General features: G+C 36.5%; 2 protein-coding genes across 8 annotated transcripts in view; both read right to left on the reverse strand.

The window, feature by feature from the left end:
• Rabgap1 (RAB GTPase activating protein 1) overlaps positions 1-22,784 on the reverse strand; it is a 161,632-nt gene that overhangs the window by 45,444 nt on the left and 93,404 nt on the right. The gene's annotated exons all lie outside the window — the stretch shown is intronic.
• Gpr21 (G protein-coupled receptor 21) lies at positions 19,345-22,128 on the reverse strand. The gene is made up of 2 exons (XM_005382506.2): positions 22,034-22,128; positions 19,345-21,616 (listed from the first exon to the last, which is right to left on the reverse strand). The coding sequence occupies exon 2, from the start codon at positions 21,224-21,226 to the stop codon at positions 20,186-20,188; it is 1,041 nt and encodes a 346-aa protein (XP_005382563.2). The 5' UTR covers positions 21,227-21,616; positions 22,034-22,128; the 3' UTR covers positions 19,345-20,185.

The raw sequence follows: 22,784 nt of genomic DNA on the forward strand, positions 1-22,784 counted from the left end.
AGAGAAATTCCAAATAAATTACTTGGGATACTCAGTCCTGAGTAGCTAATGAAGGGCTGCATACTTCCCCACTCCTCAACTATGGGCTGTTACAGAGTGACTCACTTTGGAGGATCACAGTACTACACAGAATAGAGGAAAGAAGAGTAACTTTACAGTGGAGAAAGCGGACAAATATGACCTGCACTGGAAGATCAAGGTCAGCATTAAGAGTGACAGCACGTACTCTTCATGGGATGACATGAAAACTGCATTTTAAGTTTTGTGTTCTTCCTTCTCAGTACACCTAGCTTTGTGAGAAAAACAGACAACTTCCACTTGAAGAACATTCTACAAATTACATGACCATTGTTCCTTAAAACTGTCAAAGTCATCAAAAATAAGGAAAGTACAAGAAAATGTCAGTCAAAAAGAGCTGTATGAGAACTATATGTAATGCAGTATTATAGGAGGACTTCTAGAACAGAAATGGGATGTTACATAAAAACTAGGAAAACCTGAATAAAGTTTGGACTCTGGCAGTAATAATGTATGAATAATGGGTCAGTAATTCTAACAAATGTATCATACCAATGTAAGATATTAATAATGGTTAATAACAGTAGATCAGGACTCCTGGTACTATTTTGCTTTTTTTTTCTGTAAGTTTAACTGCCAGAAGTTTACGAAAAGAAAAAGACAGCACCTCCCCATTATACAGTACAAAAGTTAGACAGGTTATGCCACCCAAGTTCACATCTCAGCCCCGCTCCTCTCAAGCTCACAGATAAGCACAGAAGGCACTCAAAAATGGACTGAATTGGTGGAGTAAAACTGGTGAAATGAATACTGTAATTATGATCAATAGTAATCAAAGGCAGGCTTCCTTCACGTGACTGTTTTCTATGAGTCTTCTTTCTTGGTCCTAATTATGATGCTCTTTAGCATATGCTATAAAGCAATGGTAAAGCTTTGATATTTTCTTAAATTTTAAAGGTCTTCTAAAATAGTTTGTGGCAGACAAAGATCTACGGAAATGGCAGCATTTATGCTGCATTTGTCTAGCTTTCACAAGCCGTCCATTTGTTCAAATCACAGTGGTACCACATTCTGTCATCTTTCTGGATGACTATTTTTATACCTTACTGTGAGAACTGGCCTAGTGGGTAACTTCTCAGGATTAGTAAGGTACTGGGAACTGGAGGAAATCCTTTGAATACATTCTCTTTGTAAATGCAAGTTGAAAAATAGAAAGCTAAGAATGGCAGGAAGAGAAAGAAAGTACCCAAACAAAGAAAATGCAGTGGAAGGTTGCCATGAAAAATAAACAACACAGGGAAGATTATTATTTCCTAAGGAACTTGCTGCCCAAAGAAAAAGTTCTCTTTAAAACTAACACAGAATGTTACAGATGCTTTCTTAAAAAGCCATCACGTAATACTTAAGAAAACAGAATAAAGAACACCAAAACTCCATTCCAATACATTATGCCATATTCCATATTTACAATGAATTTCATAGGATAAAATAACAAAACACTCATTACATCTTCTATTTAAAAAATCAGCTATGGTTTGTTCAGAGTTCCTAATAAATCCACTAGAATGTTAAGCTTCACGCAGGCAGAGACTGTGTTTGTTCCCTTTATTTCCAAACCAGAGAAGATTGCCTAACACAGAGGTAGGCACTCAACAAATACCTGCTGAATATTAATTCTCAAGAGGATATATGATAGGCTGTAAGGTTCAGAGCCACTTATCTAAAAGAAATTTCCTATTGACAAATGCATTTTCACAGATTTAAAAATAATTAAGTGACCAACATATAGATCTATTTTAACAACTCTTTAAGGTGGGTACTATTATTTCTCCCATTTAACAAATGTGGGAAAAAGTTAAAGCAATTCGCTATGAAGTGCAAATTTCAGACCGGAATCCAAACAATCTGGCTTTGCAGATCATGTTTTCCTTTTTCTGAAGACAGGATCTCTTACTATGTAATCCACGCTGGTGCTGACCTTGCCATACAGCCCAGCCTTGTCCTCAAACTTGCAACTGTGGCCCATTGTGTTCAGCACTAGCCCACACTCTTAATCCAAATAAATAGAAACTGGTTTTCTTTTTTAGAGTCTTATAATTAAAATCAACATGATTTTGAAAATAGGCCTTTACTTTTTAATTCATTTGAAGTGCTCCCATGGATGGAGGCTGCTTAGTGTTCATGAAATAGCAGAGAAGTCTATGTCCCTCCCTTATTTAACATTTATACAGATACATATGATACTCATAGACCTAAAAATAAAGTGAATAAAATTTCAACATGTGACTCTTCTGTGTGTTGTTGAGGAGGGCATTCAAAGAAAAGGCATTTTCCGGAAATATTAGATGGCTTTCAACATGTATCTTAATCATTTCAGTTTTTTAAAAAATCAATATTCTTTTTTAGTTTATTCTTTGATTAGTAGATTAGGGGTGTTCATTAGATTTATTTTTAGAGCACAATATTTCTTGGTCTCTCACAGAACTACTTTCACTAAATTTCAGTATTAGCGTATTTTGAGATTCTAAAGGGAAAAAAACCCCTTGCATTTCATGGTGGGGAGGACATTTCTTACCACATTACTTACTGAGTACTCCTATCAAAAATGGTCTCTCCTAAAGACTTCTAAGGCATTTTCTCCTCCATGCAAAATGTATCTTTTTTTTTTTTTTGGTACTGGGAATCAAAGTCACGAGCTTACATTTGCCAGACAGGCACTGTGCTGCTGAGTTATATCCCCGACCCTTCCTCCATGCAAAATGAATGGCTCAGTGTCCTATTTGAGGGGTAGAACTAGCGACTGAACCCAAGAAGCATTGAGCTTTATCCTCAGCCCTACTTAACATTGTTTTAAAAATCTGAGACAGGATCTTGCTAAGTTGCCTAGGCTAGCCTTGAATTTGCAGTCCTCTTGATTCAGCCTCTCATGCAGCTGGGATTACAGGCTTAAGCTACCATGCTAAACCCAGTGTCCATGCTTGGGTCTTCAGAAAGCTCACAACTGAATCTGCAGCATAACCCCAGGATCTTATACATAAATTGTGTATCTATGTACCTGTTTATCTCTATTTCTAATTCTACTTCTCATTTGCAGTTTTTGGGTTTTTTGTTTTTGTTTTTGAGACAGGGTCTTGCTATGTCATTCAGGCGGGCCTCAAACTCCCAGTGGCCCTCCTGCCTTAGCCTTCGAAGGCTAAGGATTCCAGCGCTGGGATTATAGGCATGGGCCACCACACCTGGCTATTACATGCATTTTTGATTATATGCATTTTTGTTTTGAATAAGATATCACAATACCTCAGCAAGATGAGATATAAGTTCTTGTATACAACAAATTGAAGCCCCCAAAGCCCACTTCACAGTCAAAACAATATGAATTCTAGGAAAAAATCCGAGCTCACTGGTGAGTTCAATTAGCAGTGGTAATATAAAAACATCTTCATCTTAAATTCAGCTTTCAAGAATAGAGTGCATACATATGTACACATGCAAACGTTTTTACTTGTTCCTCCCGTGACTAGCACCACTGCTTTTCAAGTCATTATTTGCCTTCCAACTAGGAAGCATGCATCTCCTTGTCGTGAAGTATTGTTCTTTCACACCCATGCAATAGCACAGATTGTAGTAGAAACCAAATCTGTTAGTAGATATTACTTTGTACATTTGTCTTAATGATTTTGTGAAGGCAAGAACTATAACTAGACTAAAAGTGCCACTGATTAATACTTAGCAGAATTCAAAAGTGGGACCAAAATGAGACAGGAAACTGAGCTCTACATATTTAAATATATGAAACTCCAGATAAGTATTCAGTAATTAATGTTTGAAAGTTTCCCTTCCAAAATTCCAAAATGTCAAACACAAAGCACAGTGAAATTACAAGTCCATGAAGATGGCACTAACTGAAGGCCTCTCAGAATCTGATTTTTTTTTCTTTGAGAGAGTGTCTTGCTATGTCATGCAAGCTAGCCTTGAACTCATTATGTAGCCCAGGCTGGCCTCAAACATATGGGGATCCTCACGCCTCAGCCTCTGAGTGCTGGGATTATATGCATTCACCACTAAACCCAGCTAGCCTCTCAGAATCTGACCACAATTGTGTAGACAATAGAATTTAAGGTGTGTGAGTGTGTGTGAGTGTGTGTGTGTGTGTGTGTGTGTGTGTGTGTGTATGAAGACTGAACCCAGAGCCATGAGCTACATGTCTAGCTAGGCCTTTTCATTTTTTCTGACTCCCCGTCTTACTAATTTGCATGATGTGGGCAAGTCGCTTCACAAATCTGAGCCTTAAGGTCCCTATCTGTAAAATCTATGCAATGGTCCCTTACTCATGGGGTTCATGAGAAGTAAAAGAAAAACTGTGTGGAATATGTAGGAAGCAGAAGGCCTGGTAATTAGTGGCAACTCTTTCCCACCAGATTTGAGATTTATAATGTTGGCCTATTTCCAATCAAGGGAGAAAAGCCAAGGGACAAAATGTGTGTTTGGCAGTTTTTCGCATTTGGGACTTAATGCCCTGTGGGGGATATGCAATTAAGACTATAAGAAATTCAGAAATCTATTGTATGTTATCAATATTATACTATGAAATACTTTTGCTAATTAGCCTATTTTTCCTTTTTAATTAATTTCTCAAAGGTAAAAAACGCTTTTGATTTTCTCCATGATTACTGTCTCGTTTAGTAAGTTCTTCCATTTCAAGACAATCAAAAACCTCCTAACTCTGAATGCCTCTACTCCTTTAAGCGAAACAACTTACCCTAAGAATACAAAACAAAACCACCACCATGTACTATAATTAGTGAACTGCCACAGAATCTTTATTGCAGAAAGCAGATCCAATAAGCCTTTTCTAGAAAGTCTGCCAAATAAACAACTCTAGCACATAACTATTATTAGCTGAACAATTATATATTATGTTGAATCTATAGCATATAATGTAACAGAAAAGTAGCTGACTTCTTCAGAAATAATGGCTCTCTAACAAAATAATGTACTGCTATCACATTATTTCAATCCAAATATGGCATTATAGTGCCATTCTAAAAATAAATCCAAGTCCCATGTGATATCCAACCCTTCAGCTATGTGCATTTCCTTTTAGGGCTTAAGTTTCCCACAGGAAAATTATTCAATGTTTGGCAAAACTGTCCCAAATCATGTATAGATAAGGAATAAATTACACCGTCAACACTTTCCTGCTTGAGTATTGTGATTCTCCTTCACTGCAATTCATCGTGGAGAGGCCCAAACAGGATGAAATATTCAAGAACTGTTACCAGACAAAAGTGAACACACAAAAGTGTTATTTTGAATAAAAAGGTGGTGGTGAAGTGGAGGAAGTAGTTTATTAGTCAGCCAAATTAAGAGGCCCTAAATTATTATAAACACTCATATTGCAAACACTTTCTGATAACTATAATGACTTCCACTTATTTCAATTTTATTACTTATATTACTGAGTAAACTACATAGCAAATGTTCTCTTAGCAAAGTTAGTACAATTTAATGAATGTTGTTTGACTTATTTGCTTAAAGATTTTTATGGTAAGAACAAAATCTTCTCAAAAGCACATACAGGATCAGGTTCAACATTCTTCAAACTATATTTTTACATAAGCTAATCAATTGTGATTTCTAAAGAATGTTTATAAATGCTTCATAATGCTTAAGAAATAGTTGTCTTTCAAAAAGTTAGTTTCTTCTGAAAATAGGTCTTAAGTCAGAGATCTAACTGTGGTTACCGAGAGGAACAAAAATACACAGCAGCTGAAAAATGGCTACATATATTAAGGCATAACTTTATTATTCTATAGAAGTTTCTTATTCTTGTAGTAATAAAAATTAAATGAGAATTTATGTTAGAATGATACTGGTCACAAAACTTCTCCATCAGTGAGTTGCTAAACTGCATTCAGAATTCTGTAAGGCATCTGCATTCATGCACATAGTCATAGTAGTAAGTTACAATTATATGGACTTCAACATTTATTTTGATTATATATTTTTATATAGCTTTCAGGGACAAAATGATGTCTTCTTGAGCCCAGGTATGTAAGAAAAATCATGTTTAAGATTTTAACATTTCTACTGAAGAAATAATTAACATTTCTACCTAAGAAGTAATTACCAAGAAACAAATATTTAGCATTTTAAAACTATCTTGTATCATCATTAATAGGACAGGCTATTAACTAGATTTGATCTTCTACTACTAACCTAAAGGCTTTAAACTTAGCAGCTCATAGGATATAATTCTAACCAAAGTCTATCAGTACCTATTTAGTATCACCTTAAATGGAACACCTAGAATGAAATTCTTTTTATGTAGTTCTATTTAAAGTTCTTGGGAAAGAGCAACTTTCACTGTTACTAGACAACCTGCAATCTTCAATTTTATTTAAACAAAACCTCCCTTCAATCTCCACTAGCCCTACAAATACCACAAATACTATGAAGGCATTTTAGAACAACTTATTTAATTTACTTTTTACTTCCTCTAACAAACATTTGAGCTATGAGTGATCAAGTAAACTTTTTAACTAAGATTTTTTAAATCTTAATTTGTTTGATTAAAAGCAAATCAGACACACAGGCTTAAACATCAAGTTTGTAATTTCTCATGAGATACATAATACAAAATAAAGAGCAAAATAAAAGAATGATAAAAGGAAACAGGGAGATAGAGCTTTTGCAAATGAGAAGGGGACCAAGAGATGGAGGGTGAGGAAGACGGGGTGGGAAGGGGACATAAAAAGAGTAAAGATGTGCCATGTACATGTACTGACTCTCCACAACGAATGTGATCAGTATGTGTTGCAAACACGCACCAATAATAATAATAATAATAAATGGAAGGAGAGGATCTAAATGGAGGGAAGGAAGGAAAAGGGGAAATAAAAAGAATCAAGATATGTTAAGTACATGTACCTACTCCCTAGGATGAATGTAAGCATTGTATACTATAAACATGTACTAATGAAAACATTTTTTAAGGTACCAATGGAAAGATTATTTTATTTTACTTGCAAACCAAAATCTGAACTTGTTTCTTTTTTTTCCAAACTGCTGGAAACTTATTTTCTAACCACTTGACATATACAGTATTGAACAACTCTTTGAATTTATTCTTACGGCATGATTGAATCTAAGGGAGGTGTAAACCTGGATTATAATCCCAGTTTAGCAATTAACTGTGTTACTACCATAGGTCTCCCTTTCCCCAGGGGCGAAAGGAGGAATCCAGGTTATGACTGATAAGAGATGCTTCAGCTCTGTCTCTTTAGGGTTCCATATTTATGTCATTCATCTACACAAAAACCGCAAGTCTACTTCCAATTTCTAATTAAAATAATATTCTTTAAGCATTTATTCCAGATTGAGTTATCTTTCATGAGTTACCTTTCTGCCCTGATCCAGTAACTTCAACTTGAAACCTCTGTACCATGCATACTACCCCATTTATAGGGAAGACAGTGCTGCACCAGCTAACACACAGTGCTTACTGCTGCCAGAGCTTTAAATGCATTTGTTCATTTAATGCTCACAAGACTTGTACAAGACTGTGTTATTAGTTAAGACAACAAAGTTGAAGAACGATTGTGCACTTTGCCTTAGGTCTCATAATTAGTAAGTGGCGGGGCTAGGATTCGAATCCAGACCTGTTCTCATCTTAAGCACACAGTTTTAATCAGTCCACATTACAGTTTCTTTGTTCCTTAAATAAATAAATGAACCCTGTTTATTGGGCCTTTGAGGCTTAAAATATCATTTTCCAAGTTTTTACTATCTTCCTAAAACTAATTCTTCTTTTTTTTAAATATAGAAGACTGAACCTAGGGTGTTCCAACTGGGCTATATCCCCATCCTTTCAAAATGTTTTGAGTCTTGGTCTCATTAAGTCAATAAATTGCTCAGGATGGATTCAAACTTGTGATATTTCTGCCTCACCTGCCAACAGTGCTGGGATTATAGGTACACGCCACCATGCCCGGCTAAGACCAATTCATTTTAAATGTTCTATTAAAGTGACACTTTTTTTATCACTTCAGATTCAAATTTCCTTTCTACTCTATTAAAGATCCCACTGTAAGTCCAAATGTTTCTTGATAAACCATATCTAAATATTGTATGCATATACTAATGTCCAAAATTTTATACCACCAACCTGCAACACATTCTCTAAAAGAAGGACAAAATACATTATACACTAGTTTGAGGAAACTGGACCAAATCAACAAAGCAAGATTTAAGGAATTTATCATCCACAAAAGAAGGAAGCACAAGGGGCGGCTCCACCATCACCCTGGGCCTGTTCTCTGAGAGTATGTGCCAATTTGCAGGCCCTAAAAGTCTCTTGGAGATTCTGATATCTGTGTAACAGAGATACTAGCAGCAACTGAGTTTCTGGGATGCACCAAGCACTATTCTCTACACAGTTCACGTGTGACAGTATCTAATTTTCACAGTAATTGTGAAAGTGGGCTATTATCCAGTTTTTCACAGTGGAAAGCCAAGAAGCAGAGACACCTTCCTCTTTATGGCATGGTGGTGGTAGCGGAGTGTTCCAAGAGGATAAAGTAACCACAGTAACAATTTCAAGGGTCTTATTACTAAGTGTAACATACATCTCATTTTGAAGGGACTACTGTTGGTGTCATCTTCATTAAAAAATGAGAATCACATTGAAATTCTGGTTAATTATCTAATTTCCAGACGTAGGCTCTAAGTTTGGTTTTATTTTTATTTCCAGTGTTCCATAGACTATAACCTAAGTCCTCAAAAATGATATTAATAACGCATAATATTAACATAACCCAAGTAGGAATCATTTCAACTCCTACAAATATCATGGGAAGGGGAAATTTTAAACATGAAAAAGGCTTGAACCAGACTGTGTTCCCTAGGGGCCAATAAAGATGAAGCCTATAAATGATCTTACTTTTTGTATGTGTGTGTGGGTTGTCTAGCTATAAATAAATGGCTTAGACATTGGGGTTTTCCTTGGTTTTTCTGCAAGAAATTTCAGACATAAATCATGTTGTGTAAATGTTGTAATTCTGCTTTTTCTCCAAAATAATGTCTTACCAACTCAATTCAGTTCACTATTTGTTGAAAGCTGACAGACACAGAATTTAAAGTTTTACTTTGCACTTACTTTTTACTTTATGCAAAGCCAATGCAATTCTTTTGTAATAAGCTAATAAATCTTTCATTAAATGAATAACTATGATAATTTAATATAAAGGCATGCTTTTTGGTTTGCAAATGCTTTTCTCATGTTATATACTATCTGGTAAATTGTTGACTACTTTATAATAGTCTTTGACTATTGATCCTTTAGATTCCTTTAATCCTCCCCAGCTAAATATTTTATGTCACTTGCATATAAAATAAGGGTAGGGTAGACTGGAGAATCAAATATAGAAATTCTACGCTATGTATAGCCTAGCCCATTTCATATAATGCCTTCCAAGAAAATCCGTCTAACATGCATCTCCTTGCCTATGAACCCCAACACTACATTCCTTTCATAATCTAATAATGCCAGGTCTTGTGTTATACTTTCATACCAGCACAGTAAACCACATACTCATTATATACATCTGTGTGTGCACGCATGCACGCACACACACACACACCCCATTCACACATTGTTATGGTTTGTGTCTAGATGTGCCCCCAAAGCCTCACATGGTCTTAGGACTTTTTCAGAGGTGGCTGAATCTAGAGTGTGCAGTGATGGGATTAAGGGTGGGTGATTATTGTTGGATTAGTCCACTGACTGGATTGGTACCACCCGAATCCCGGTAGAATGGATATAATATAAGGGACACAAACAGGCTTATCTCCCCTTTTGGTACTTGTTGTGTTTGCTGTCTTTTGCTACCATGAACAGTTGCCCCGCTGTCATGTACTATTCTGCCTTGGAGCCAGCTGAAAAGCCGGGGAGATAGCTAAGCAGCACCAGGTCCTGAGTTCAATTCCCAGTACTGGGGGGTGGGGAGAAAGCAGAAGCCAGCTGATTATGGACTTAAACCTCTACAAACTGTGAGCTAAATAAAACTTTTCTCCTTTAACTTTGGGTGTTGAGTATTTTGTCTCAGCAACAATAAAAAAGTGACTAAGACACACAGAGATGTGTATTCATATATTCTTCCTCATTATGTGAAAGGATATTTTCCATTATCTGCTTTCTTGTCTCGGTAAAAATCAAAATTTAAAATATCTGAAAAGATCCATATAGATACCTATGAGGCAGAGTGATACAGTGTATTAGGAACCAACAAGGTTTTATAACCCAAGAACTATTCCCACAATTGCAAGAGAGGAAAAATACTGACTTTGCCTATCTTTCGGAGAGGCTGAACATTGACAATGAATAGGGACCCATTCTCTAAAGGGCCATATGTTAACATATGGTGCTAATGTGCTCTCATTTTCAGCTCAGTACAGTTGTATGTTCTACAACTATGCTTTCGCCTTAGTTTTGCTTTACTTCTGCCAAAATTCATTTGCCTTTTCCTAAATGTGGTCTATGCTCTTCATAAAAAATATAGCACCTATGTATAGTAGCTGTAAAGGTCAAACAGTACAAAGGCTGTAAGAAATTACCCTCGTACTCTTAACCTATTCTCCTGAGAAGCAACCATTTCTCTCTCTCTCTCTTTTAAGCTATTTGTTTTTTCTATTGCTGTATAAAATGCTTAAATTGCTATTTTCTGGGATTTTTTTTTCTACTTTAAACAGTATCTTCAGACTTTAAGGTATGGAAGGTGATAGTGTAGTTCTGTTACAGCACCCTCAAATCCCCATACACACTTCCTCCCCTTATCCTCTGAACAAAATTTTGCTACCATTTTTGGTTAACTCAATACCATTCATAACTGAATCAGAGTATGAGTTTTACTTCCTTTCTTCTATAATTTTCTATTTTTCTGAAGTTAACTGCCCATTTTTTCTCTTCTATTTTGTATGTATTTATCCTTACTATGCATATATGTATATATGCACTTCCCTCAAAAATCTAACAGAACTGTATGGCTGGGGATGTAGTTCAATGGTAAATGCTTATCTAGCATACATGAGACAGTGAGTGCAATGTCCAGTATAAGAAGGAAAAAAAATCTGACTAAACTGTAAATCCCTCTCATTATGGTCAAAATCCCATTTATTTTTCACAGAGACACGCCTTCTAGTGCTCTCCTTTTAGACCAGCTGTGCTTGGTAGGTCTCCTGCACAGATGTCTTTCCAGGGCTTTCCCATTCCATGGGATTCATCCTTGCCACTCCCCTAATCTGGAGACCCTGTTTCCTGTGTTCTGTATTTCTCTCTCTCTTGGTTTCCTCCCTCTTTCAGGAAGACTTATTATCATCCAGTAACTTGAGAAAATAGATCAGGAAGATGAATATTTTAAAATCCTGAAAATCTCAAATTGGGTTTATTTTATCCTTATATTTGAACAACAGTTTAACTGGGAGTAAAATTCCAGATTAGAAATCACTTCACAAATTTTTAAAGTTATTCACTATTACCTTCTAGCTTCACTTTGGCATAAAGTGTAACACCATTCAGGTCCTTGTACTAAGCATGCTTCTACCCTTCTTTTCTTAGATCAAGACGATTTCACGATTTTTCTTTATTCTTGGTTTTGTGAAATTTTGCAACTTGCTATCACAACAACTTTTTATTACATTGAATTTGGTTTTTTCACAATGGAAACTCACATTCTTCAGCTCTGGAAATTTTTTGTGTACATCTGAGCATTTCTTCCTTTCTTTTTCTCTATTCTATTTCTGAGAATCCTGGCAGCCAAATACTATTTCCTCCTAAATTGAGTCTCTAATTTCCTTCCTTTTCAACTACTATTTTCTCTGTTCCTTGCTTTTGCCCACTAACTGGACTATGTCAACTCTTCCAGTTTTTCAAAAATATCTTAGTACACCTTAAATTGGAAGAGCTCTTTCTTGTTTGCCTCCTTTTCGTTTGTTTTTGTATCTCCTTTAATGGATGCAAAATCTTCTCTGGGAATATCAGTTAAGTTGGATTTCTTGGAGAATGAGCATTTCTGCTTCCTTTGATTCCTGTTGTTTGTGGCTCTATATTTTATGTGGGAAGCTCTTCCCAAAGTCCAGTGATCTCTGGCTGTCTGTTAATATTAAAAGAGAGGCAGCCGAACACCTTGGCACATGGATACAGTCCCAGTTACTCAGGAGGCTGAGGCAAGAATGCAAATTCAAGGCCAATCTAAGCAACTGAGTGAGATCATCATCTTAAGGTGATCGGTAGGAAACGTGACTGTCAGTACTCAGAATGGTCTCCTCTCATCTGCTTAGGCTGATAACATTCTGGGAGTACAGTGAGAAAGGAGGATAATTACTTAATTTATAGACCTTACCTTGGCACTCATGCTTTGAGCAAGACACCTCAGTCCCATCTTCATCTATGCTTGGCATTTGGAGGGTCTGTGGCTCAATTTCTCCAAAGAGTAAACCCCTCCTCTGCTTATGCTAGGATGGTTAAAAAAAACTATACTAAGTGTCTATTTGGGCCACCTTGGAATGAAGATCAAGGTGGAATGAGGTGATTATGAATAAATTGTTCCTTATATAAACTTTCTATCAGTTCTTCTGTCTTCATCCTCAGTCTACCCTAAGCTTACAAGGGCATCCAGAGAACCTAATTCCCAGTTAGTGGGTTCTATGGAAATCAATTGGCTTTTTCAGTCCCTCCCTCACCTTTGACTTCAGGATTCAGCTCTGATGATTGTACTGAGTCATTTACCACTTGTCTACTGGATTCTATATGCCCACATTTTGTTGGCACCAGTCATGTGCCATATGTGTCATACCTTTGCTATTCTTTGTGGAGGAGTTAACAGAAATAAACATGCAAATTCAAACATGCAAATTCCTGCTATATTTAGCAGGAAGTCTATCATATATTTTCAAGTCTAAGAGTAACTTATACACTGCTGAAGGATAAAGGCCATAGTCAAGGAACTGGATTTAAAGCATAACGCTCAGTTATTACTTGTGTAACTTCAGAAGTTTCTTAACTTCTCTAAGTATGAGTGAGGTAAGAATGTAGGCTTTAGAACTGGAAGGACATGAGTTTCAATCCCAGATCTTCCTCTTATAAGGTGTGTGACTTTAAATCTCAGTTTCCTTGTCTATACAATGGTATCAGTAATAGTCACTAGCTTATACAATGCTGGAAGGATTAAATAAAGTTTACATAATTCTCCTGAAACACAGAGCCTCAGTTAACATTCACACTGTGAATGTTACGCTTCCTACGCCTAAAATTATATACATACCTCAGAACATGGCTGCGTCAAGCTGAATTTCAACACCCCTACAGAAGCAACATGGTGCACTAGAAAATGGTAGGAAGTTACCCGGCTATTGGCACAAGTAGGTAAGTGTGTGGCTGCTGAGCTGGTTTTCTGTCTACAAAGAATCAGACCAAATTATTTCTAAGGTCTTTTCCAATCAACTGTCCCTCTTTACCTCCTTGGTTAAATATTCTATATACTTCATGTATCAGCCCTAATTATCTGACTGATATTATTATTTTTATAGGTATTTTCATGTATTTTTCTTTGCCATGGAGGCACTATATTAAACCACAGTGTGTTGCTCTCCTAAAATAACAAAGAAATAAGGCTATTTAAACAATCATAACAATAAGGCTATTTAAACAATCATAAAAAATAAAACCAATGTTTTACGGTAAAGTGTAAGACTAGTTATATAAAACTACCTTAAAAAGAAAGAATGAGTTGCAGGCTTGTAAGACTTGTAAAGAATCTAACAGATGAGTGACAGAAGAAATTAACTGAACTAAAGAAATAACACATCAATTAGAAAGCAGGTTGATTAGTAGTTGAAGGAGAGATAATTTCTCCTTTTATTATGATCCCAATGACAAGGCTTTCTTAATTGTGGGAACTGGTCATCACTCTCCGTCTGATAGCAGTAGTGCTCACATTACTGAACAATGTTCTGAGATTTCACCTTCATCAAGCAACCTAAATGTGGTTTGACTTTCCAAAAGGATCTACAACAGGGAAGCTCTGTTACCTACTGCTAGTATTTATTTCTTAATTAAAAATAATAAAGTGACATTATGATTTTATATACTGGCATGTGAACTCACCCTAAGAAATGAACCTATTATGTGTCCCTCAGGAGGCCCCAGTAAATTCCTCCAGATAAAGTCACTCTTTGAGTCTTCTTCAAAGACAGATAATCAGAGTTTTCCATACAAAACATCTAGAGACCATACATTTCTGTAAGACAGAAACAAAACTTCTTCAAAAGCCATGGAGGCCAAATTTACCACCTGGCACACAGCAGAGCTTCTGGATAAGTGCTTCTTAATTGCTTCTTAAACTTTCTTTAAAAGCCACTATTCTTGCATAATACACTATTTCACACCCTATGGTAGTATCATTTGATATACTTTCTTCGGGATAAATGACTAAGAGTCTGCTAAGAAAAGGAAGAAAGGGAGGGAGGGATAAAGAATTGATAAAGCCTAAATGGGAGACAAAAAAAAAAAAAAGCAAAACTACATAGAAAGAAAACTCAGTTAGGTGAAAACCAAGGCTTTCTATAGCTCCTTTTCCTTTAGGACTGATTTTGTAGCCTCCCTTATTTGGATCCAGGGTGAAGAAAGTGTGATCCAACTACATATTTCTCATCCATGATATGAGAAACTGGAAATTGGTAGCAATGCCTTTTAAATCTCCCTGTGCTGAGACTACAGGATAGCTTTCAGAGTAAAGTTATCCAACATGTAGAGTACTCATATTCCTATATTTTCTTGGTAATAAAAAGAGATATCACTCAGCTGCTCATGAGGCTTGAAGCCTTATGGTTTTTTGTTTTGTTCTGTGGTCCTGGGGATTGAACCTAGGGCCTTCACACTGAGCCATATCCCCAGACCTTTTTTTTTTGAACAGGGTCTCGCAAAGTCACTAAGTTGCTCAGACTGCACTTGAACTTGCAATGTTCTGTCCTCAGCCTCCCCAAATGCTGCAGTTACAGGAGTATGCCACCAAACCAAACTCCTATAATATCTAATTGAAAAGAAGGAGGTTGGTGACTCAAAATAGTAACTAGAAAGAATCATTCATTTGTTCTATAAAGTTTACTAAAAGTTTTGCTCTGAACCAGGTCCCGTGTTAGATTTCGGGAATAAAGAAATCAAGATACTGGCTCTTGCCTCTGGACAGCCTACAGAAAAGTAAATGAAAGGCAGTCATATGCTGACATTAAGCTACTGTCATTTTAGAAAACTGAGGATCTGATTTTGTCTCTTTTTCAGGTCTGGGGTTGATAATTAGCATGGAGTAGTGATCTAGTACTGGGCTTCAAAGAGATTAATGTAGATGGCATGCCATATAGCTTTTTACATGTAAATGCATGACCAAAATTATAGTACTCACTTTTATTTGAAAAGTGCTTTAAGGGTCGGGAATATAGCTCAGTGGCACAAGCACCTGTCTGGCAAGCTCAAGGTCCTGAGTTCGATTCCAAGTACCAGAAAAAAAGCTTAATCAGAAAAGCACTTCACAATTTTCAAAGTACTTTCACATCCATTATGTAATGCAAAGTAACCTACGGGATGTGAGAAAAACACAGCTCCTTTTCTAAAAGAAATTAAGTGCTAAAGACTCACCCTAATTTAGTAAACTATTAGTAACAGAAACCTAGACTTTAAAATTCTCAGCTCAAAGTTCATTTTTATCACACCATGAAGCCCAAATTCAAAGAAAAACAAAATGAGGGGCTGGGTATTTAGCTCAGAGGCACAGCACCTGCCTGGCAAGTGCGAGGTCGTGAGTTCAACTCCCGGTACCAGAAAAAAAAAACAAAAAAAAAAGAAAAACCAAATGAGTCATAACTATAAGAAATGTCCATGAGATTTCTAGGACCTGCAAAATAACATTAACAATATGTATGCTTAATATAAACACTTAGTATATTTAGTTCTTCAATCTGAAATGGGAAAATTATCTGAAGATAAATATATAAAATGAGCTATGAAGATTTTTTTACATACAGAGTGTCATTACTCTATCTGTAAGCTTCCCCAAATCTGCTCATATGACAATAAACTCTGGTTTGCCAATAATTTATTTCATAAATCTATTATGATACAGAAACATAGTCAATAAAAATTAAGGTATTTCCTACAAATCCACTGTAATTTTTTTCAAATAAACCTGCAAAACTGAGGAAACCCTCTCCAACAACATTCCATTATTTTGGAGGCGATGTAGCCTTCTCACTTTGTTTTCAAGTTTAAAGAGATGGACAATGCACTTATAGTATGAAAATTCAAGTTTTCCCAATCCTTAAAATACTGACATAATTATTCAAGCACAAAAGAAAAACCATAATAAAAGGCTGAAAAAGAATTTATCCGGCAATGAAACTTAACTTTTTCCAAAACAGAAATTTGGGTAAGAGTCAGCAGGTCCACGAAAAATGTATTCATTCTGATGTACGAATACGGTTCTCACTAAAATGGGACAGCAGTCTCCTTGTCATGCTTTTCTACTTCTAAGAGGATAAAAAACACACACGCCTTTACTGAAAACATAACTCATTTACAAGTAAAACAATTAGTATAATCATATTTTAAAACTATGAACAATTTCAGCACAATCTCTAAAAGTATGTTTCCTGTGATACCACCGTATACCATATAAAGTGAGAAGAACTATCCAAGGGATTTGAGTCTAAAAATGTACTTTCTCATTCTGAACTAGTCAGATTGGTATTTAATCCAAACGTCATCAAATGTTGCATTAAATGTGCCAGGATAAAAAGATTAAACACAAACTCTCCAAACATATCATGGAGAAAATGGTACAAAGACTTGAAGACTGTGTAACTCTGTCCCTGTTGTCCCTTTTCACTCAACACATGCACACACAACAAAATTTTTAAAATGGGAGTATAGTCAACGAATGTGAGAATAAAAGAATTGGTTCCTGTGAGAGCTTATGTAGCATAAGGAAGATACACACGATAAATAGAAAGATACCCAATATTAAGCACTCATTAGTGGGGGAGGGAGAGCTTTATGTTTCTTTCACATTACTATATCTTAGTTTATACTTTAAGTGGGCTGAAATATTAATAGATTCTAATGTAGAAAAAGAAATGCCTCCAGTAAGATCTAATTTAGTACTTAAAAAAAAGAATTAAAATGTCTACTAGTGAATGATCTTATTAAAAGAATTGTCTCTGCAGTCATTAAAAAACTAGCTTGATTAGCTAGCCATTACTAGAAAATTTAAAAAGATACAATGGTTTTCACTCATAAGCTGGAATCCTATTAGAGGAAAGAAATTAAAGGGTCCAGCTCTTTTTAAAAGTGAAATCTTTTGATTTTGAGAAAACAAAACCTTGCCAGGACTGTTGGTGCATACCTGTAATCTCAGCACTCAAGAGGCTGAGGCAGGAAGATCGAGAGAGTCAGCCTGGGCTACACAGTGAGTTCAAAGTTAGGCTGAAGTATACAGCGAGGCCCTGTCTCAAAAATAAAAAAAGAAAGCAAAACCTACTCACGGGTGGTAGAATACCTGTAATCCTAGCATTTGAGAGGCTGAGTCAAAAGGATCACAAATTCAAGGACAGCCTGAACTATATGGTAAGACCCAGTTTCAAAAAAACACAGAAGGGCTGGGGATTTAGCTCAGCAGCGAAAGCGCTTGCCTGGCATGCGCAAGGTCGTGAGTTTGGTTCCCGGTACCGGAGAAAAAAACAAAAACAAAAAAACACAGAAGAAAAACAAAGTAAAATGTACTGATTAAAGATAAATTCCTATAAAAATCCGCTTTTCAGATTGTCATATTTGCTGAACTAAAATTCATTAGCAAACTGCAAGTCTGAACAGGTTATATCCTCCAGAATATATGAAAAAAGTAAATTTTATTTTGTTTTGGATCTCTAGCATTTGAATAAAGGGAATTATGTATAATATAAACTATTTTTCAGAATCTAAGCAGAAAAGGTTTTCCACTAGAAAAGGCAACTCAACAAAGCCATTTCTAACATAACATGGAATTTCAGTATGAATTCTAAATTTTGAAATAGCTTAAAATCCAATCTGCTAACACCTAATATAAAGAACAAATAAAGTTTGGGGAGGAACTTGGAAGTTGAAGTTTACACATTTATAGAATACTTATCACTTAAAATAAAAAAAATTTTTAAAGACATTTGAGGTTAAAAATCAAATTGATGTGTCTATAACCTAGTATCAAAACATTGCTCTTTATTTAAAAGAGGAAGGACTTTTCTAATGTAAGGATGAAAAACCAAAACATATCTGCCTGCTTTATAAATATCCATATTGGGCTGGGGATATAGCTCAGTGGCACAGTGCCTGCCTGGCAAGAGCAAAGTCTTGAGTTCAATTCCTAGTACAAAAAAAAATTTAAAAATTTTTAAAACTCCATGATCTTTCTTGCACTCAAGAAATCTACTTTAACGCAAGTCCCTTGGGTTTCTACCATCTTCCCTTTCACTGACCATCACTCTACATTCAGATTTCAACATCTAGGCAAAGGCAGAGATTGAGTAAGTCTTCTTAAAACTGCTAAAAACTAAAACCAGCAGAAAAGTGGAGGAAACATTTCTCATGAGCAGAGCTGCCAGAAATCCTTCTCTCCTTTTAGAAAAATAAACTTCTTACTTCAAAAATAATCACTTTTAAGAAAAAAAGACAACACTACACACAAACATACACCACTCTAATAAAAACACTAGAAACAATGATAAAATCCTATACATTATGCTATACTTTGGGAAGGAAAAAAAAAATATATATATATATACATACATATTTTTTCCCCCCAGAAAAAGAATAGCAGTAAAAAAGACTCTGATTAACTAGAATTTCCCTTTCTCCCCTTCGGAGTGAATTCCATAACACTAGCTGAAAGAATGCTTTTCAAAATGACTTTGTTGCTACTATAATATAGTACCACACACTCCTGGTGCTGGGGAATTAACCCAGGGTTTTGCATATACTCAATATATACTCTACAGCAAAGTCATGTCAATGGTATATTTTCTAACTCAGTTGCTTAAGGTACCCTTCTCCCGAATGTTCAAATATTTCAAAACCTTAAGAACAGAGTTTGAAAAGGTCTTTAAAAAGAATGAAAATTTCAAAAAGAACAGAAAACACTAGTCACATTTTACATATTTCCATTATAAGGAAAAAAAAACACTAGTCACATTTTACATATTTCCATTATAAAGAAAACAAAAAACACATTTTACGCATTTCCACCATTATAAACTGTAATACTATCATTTATTTTTTAACTTATTTAAATACATTTTCCTATTAAAGAGAACTTTAATTCAATTCAAATAGTCTCAATATACATAAACAAAGCCACAGGCCAAAATACTGCAATGCAATGACTTCTAAGCACACATATCTTCAGATATCTGTGAAGCATGGCACAAAAGGTAGCTCAGTTTTCATAAACTGTGGGAGTTGTCTTTGTTTTTGCTTCATGGTTTATTGCAAAATTGTAAAAGTAAAATTTAAGTGCTCATATTATTTACTTTATTGAGAATTCTCTGAAAAAAATACTACACAAAACATTGGCTATCTAAATTAGTGCTGAAACTTGCAGTGCAATTACATTCTGACACAAAGATAAAAATAAAACCCTGTTAATTCATCAGTATATTTAATATTCCCTGTTAAAGATATCAATTGCACATGAAGTCCAAATAGCTGGAAAGAATCTAGAAAAGCGACAAGAAAATGACTTTTAAAAATGACACTTTTCACACCCAGGTTCAGTCATGCCAGCTGGAGAGGTGTTAAATATGGCTTTATTCCTTTTAAATCTGAGAAGTGTAGTCATTTCTATGACATTTCAAAAGTTGGAAATGAGCAATTTTTCTTCATGATCCTGATTCTTCTGATTCAAATCACATTTAGAAATCAAATTTAGAAGGTAGTTTGGATAGACCATTTGCTTGCTACTGTTTACAGTCAAATTATTCTGTCTCAGATCTAGCAAACTAGGAATACAAAGAGATAAAAAGTGAAGAAGAACAACCACCAAAAAACTCCCCGCACACAGAATGATCAGGAATCTGAGCTACTTCAGACATGTCACCCATTAAGGGGGCCTTTGTTTCTAATTGTATAAGGGTCCTTGGCTGCAGTCTGACTCACACAAGAAGTACACACGGCCCCTGAGAGGCCCTTTAGTCCCCTTTGGAAGACACTATTGGAGAGACTGTAAATGACACAGTTGCAGAAACTGTTACTAATTGCAAGCCAGGTGGTTAAGAAGGATGCAAAGCGGTTGCTGTGGTCAGTGGAACTCTCCAACAAGAAGTAGATGATATATGGCAACCAGAGGATATAGAACACACTAGTGATACGAAACAGGACCATGGCATAACGTTTATCGGGACATGCCTGTACTTCCCCAGTCTCCCCACTCTGGCTGCTGAAGCGGGCTTGCCTTTCGCTGATCTCCTTTGTGTGCTGTTGGCAGATGCGGAAGATGTTGAAATATGTGAAGCAGACAATGAAGGCTGCTGGGGCATATAACATCATCACGATGAACAAGGTGAAGTAGGGGTCGGTATGCCAGGACTCTGCACACCACTGAAACACATCTCCATGATATCCAGGTTTGCCCCAGTGGAAAAAGGAAGGCAGGAAGACCAGGGTGGAGTATAGCCAAATCAGAAAAATGCACAGGCGAAGTCTCCAGGGTGTAACCAGGCTATTGTAAGTTAAAGGTTTAGTGATGGCAATGTATCTATCAATGCTGATACAGGCCAGAGAGGCCATGGAGACACTCTTCAGAACTGATACTACAAAACCAAATATCTGGCAAGTCAAGGACTCCTCTATTGGAAGTGGGTAGTGGAGGAGTGATAAAGAAGGGACCAGGCAGCTTACTCCAACTAAGAGGTCAGCATATGCCATTGTCTGAATAAAATAACTTGTGGTGTGATGGTTCAACAAAGGTGCACAGTGAAATACAAAAATCACAACGATGTTGCCAATAATAATCAATACAGTTAGAAAGACAATAATCAGCACTTCCAAAAGGCAAAAACTGACAGTTTCCAGGTAGCCAAATGCCAAGAGACAAAAAGGGTGGGTGCTCTGATTACCATCCAAGGTGGAGTTCATCTTGAGCTCAGGAGTGATCTCTCACTTCATGCTGCCGCTTGGCTGCTGCTAACGTTCAAAGGAGCAGCTGCTGTCAATGCGGTCAGCTTTGCATATGTGTAAAATGTCAGAGGAGCCTTAGTCCCCAAGCTCCCGAGGCTGCTGCTCTGGTGCATTGCCTGCAGTGCAATTCCCCTTTAAGTCCTTCTTGGAATAGGGAGAGCCAACAGCAGTTGTCTGGCCAGTCCCAGACGCCGCCATAGTGCCAGGTTCACCATATACATAGCACCAGGGGAGTAAGGCAAACTCTGGGAACAATGTCTTCAGGCCAAGTGAGAGTAGGGGAAGGGGCAGAAGAAGGGAGGAAGATTAGAACTTCAGCAGGAGTTGTAATGAGTCTCCTCTGAACAGCTGATAGAAGAAAAGGAGAGAGCATTTTACATTTTGCATTCAATGCCCTAATCAAAGAACCTAGCTACCTCCGGCTGGTATCACCCCTCCCACTCCACCCCTTCTGGTATCACAAATGGCTAATCTCCGTAATACCCCACATAACTGGTCCTTTACTGAGAAGGAGCAACACCAAGCTTTCAAGAACAACATAAAACAAAAGCAATCACAATCAGATCTATCTATGCCTATTTTCTTTCCTTTGAGCTTTTTGGGGGAGAAAAACAATCTTACAGCAATTCTGAAAACACTTTACTACATTACCACTAATAAAATAACCCGAGATAATTTATGTTCTACATTAAATCTGATGTAATATTTTACCTCTGAAAACATTTTAATAGAATTTATCTGTTTAGCTCAATTTCACAGTGTTACCTGTAATTCTGCATGCTGCAATCCAAACAAAAGCCACAATACATCCTTAACAGAAAGCCTTGCAATGCAGGAATGTGTTCAGCCCGTGTACTGCAGAACTGAGACACAGAGGGAGGGGATAAACGAGTAGGAGGGGAAACAGGGAGAAGAGGGGCCTTGGGAAAAGGAAGAAAAGGGGAGGGGAAAGAAACAGCATGTGTGCGCACACGCTGGCATCTTTTGCAACTCATTAGAATTTATCACCCAAGAGGTGTTCCCCGATTATGATTATCACTTGCTAAATGGGGAAATGACTTAACATGCCTGAAGTGAAGTATTTGAAAGCCATTTCCTTGTCTGTCTGGAATCCCCCTCTCAAACAGATAAGCAGAATTTAGACTTCTAGGCAAGGAAAATGAATAGTAACCAGGCAGTCAGGAATTAGACTGATACACGATGCCAGAGGGCCAATGGGTGAGGGGAAATTTCTATTTTCTTGCAGTAATTTCCCAAGGAACAATATTAAAGAAAGGAAGTGTGTTAACAATACATGGCAACTGAGAAATCACAGTTCAGCTGCAAAAGAAGTTCAAGCTGTAAGGCTAAATATTCAACATTAATTTTTTTTCCTCATAACTCACTAGATATTGGCTAATATTAAGAAATTTTAAAATCAGTTTTTTCAAGAGAAGAATAAACATTGCCCAGTCTGATTCTGCAAAAACAGGGCACACAAAGAAATCAGTGCTTCTGTGTGTGCTATCAACTTACA

This window comes from Chinchilla lanigera, unplaced genomic scaffold (assembly GCF_000276665.1).
Source record: "Chinchilla lanigera isolate Chin_1 unplaced genomic scaffold, ChiLan1.0 scaffold00018, whole genome shotgun sequence".
NCBI lineage: Eukaryota > Metazoa > Chordata > Mammalia > Rodentia > Chinchillidae > Chinchilla > Chinchilla lanigera.

Excerpts from the sequence above, each read along its gene's own strand:
- Gpr21 (XM_005382506.2), bottom strand. The coding sequence starts at position 21,226 with ATGAACTCCACCTTGGATGGTAATCAGAGCACCCACCCTTTTTGTCTC.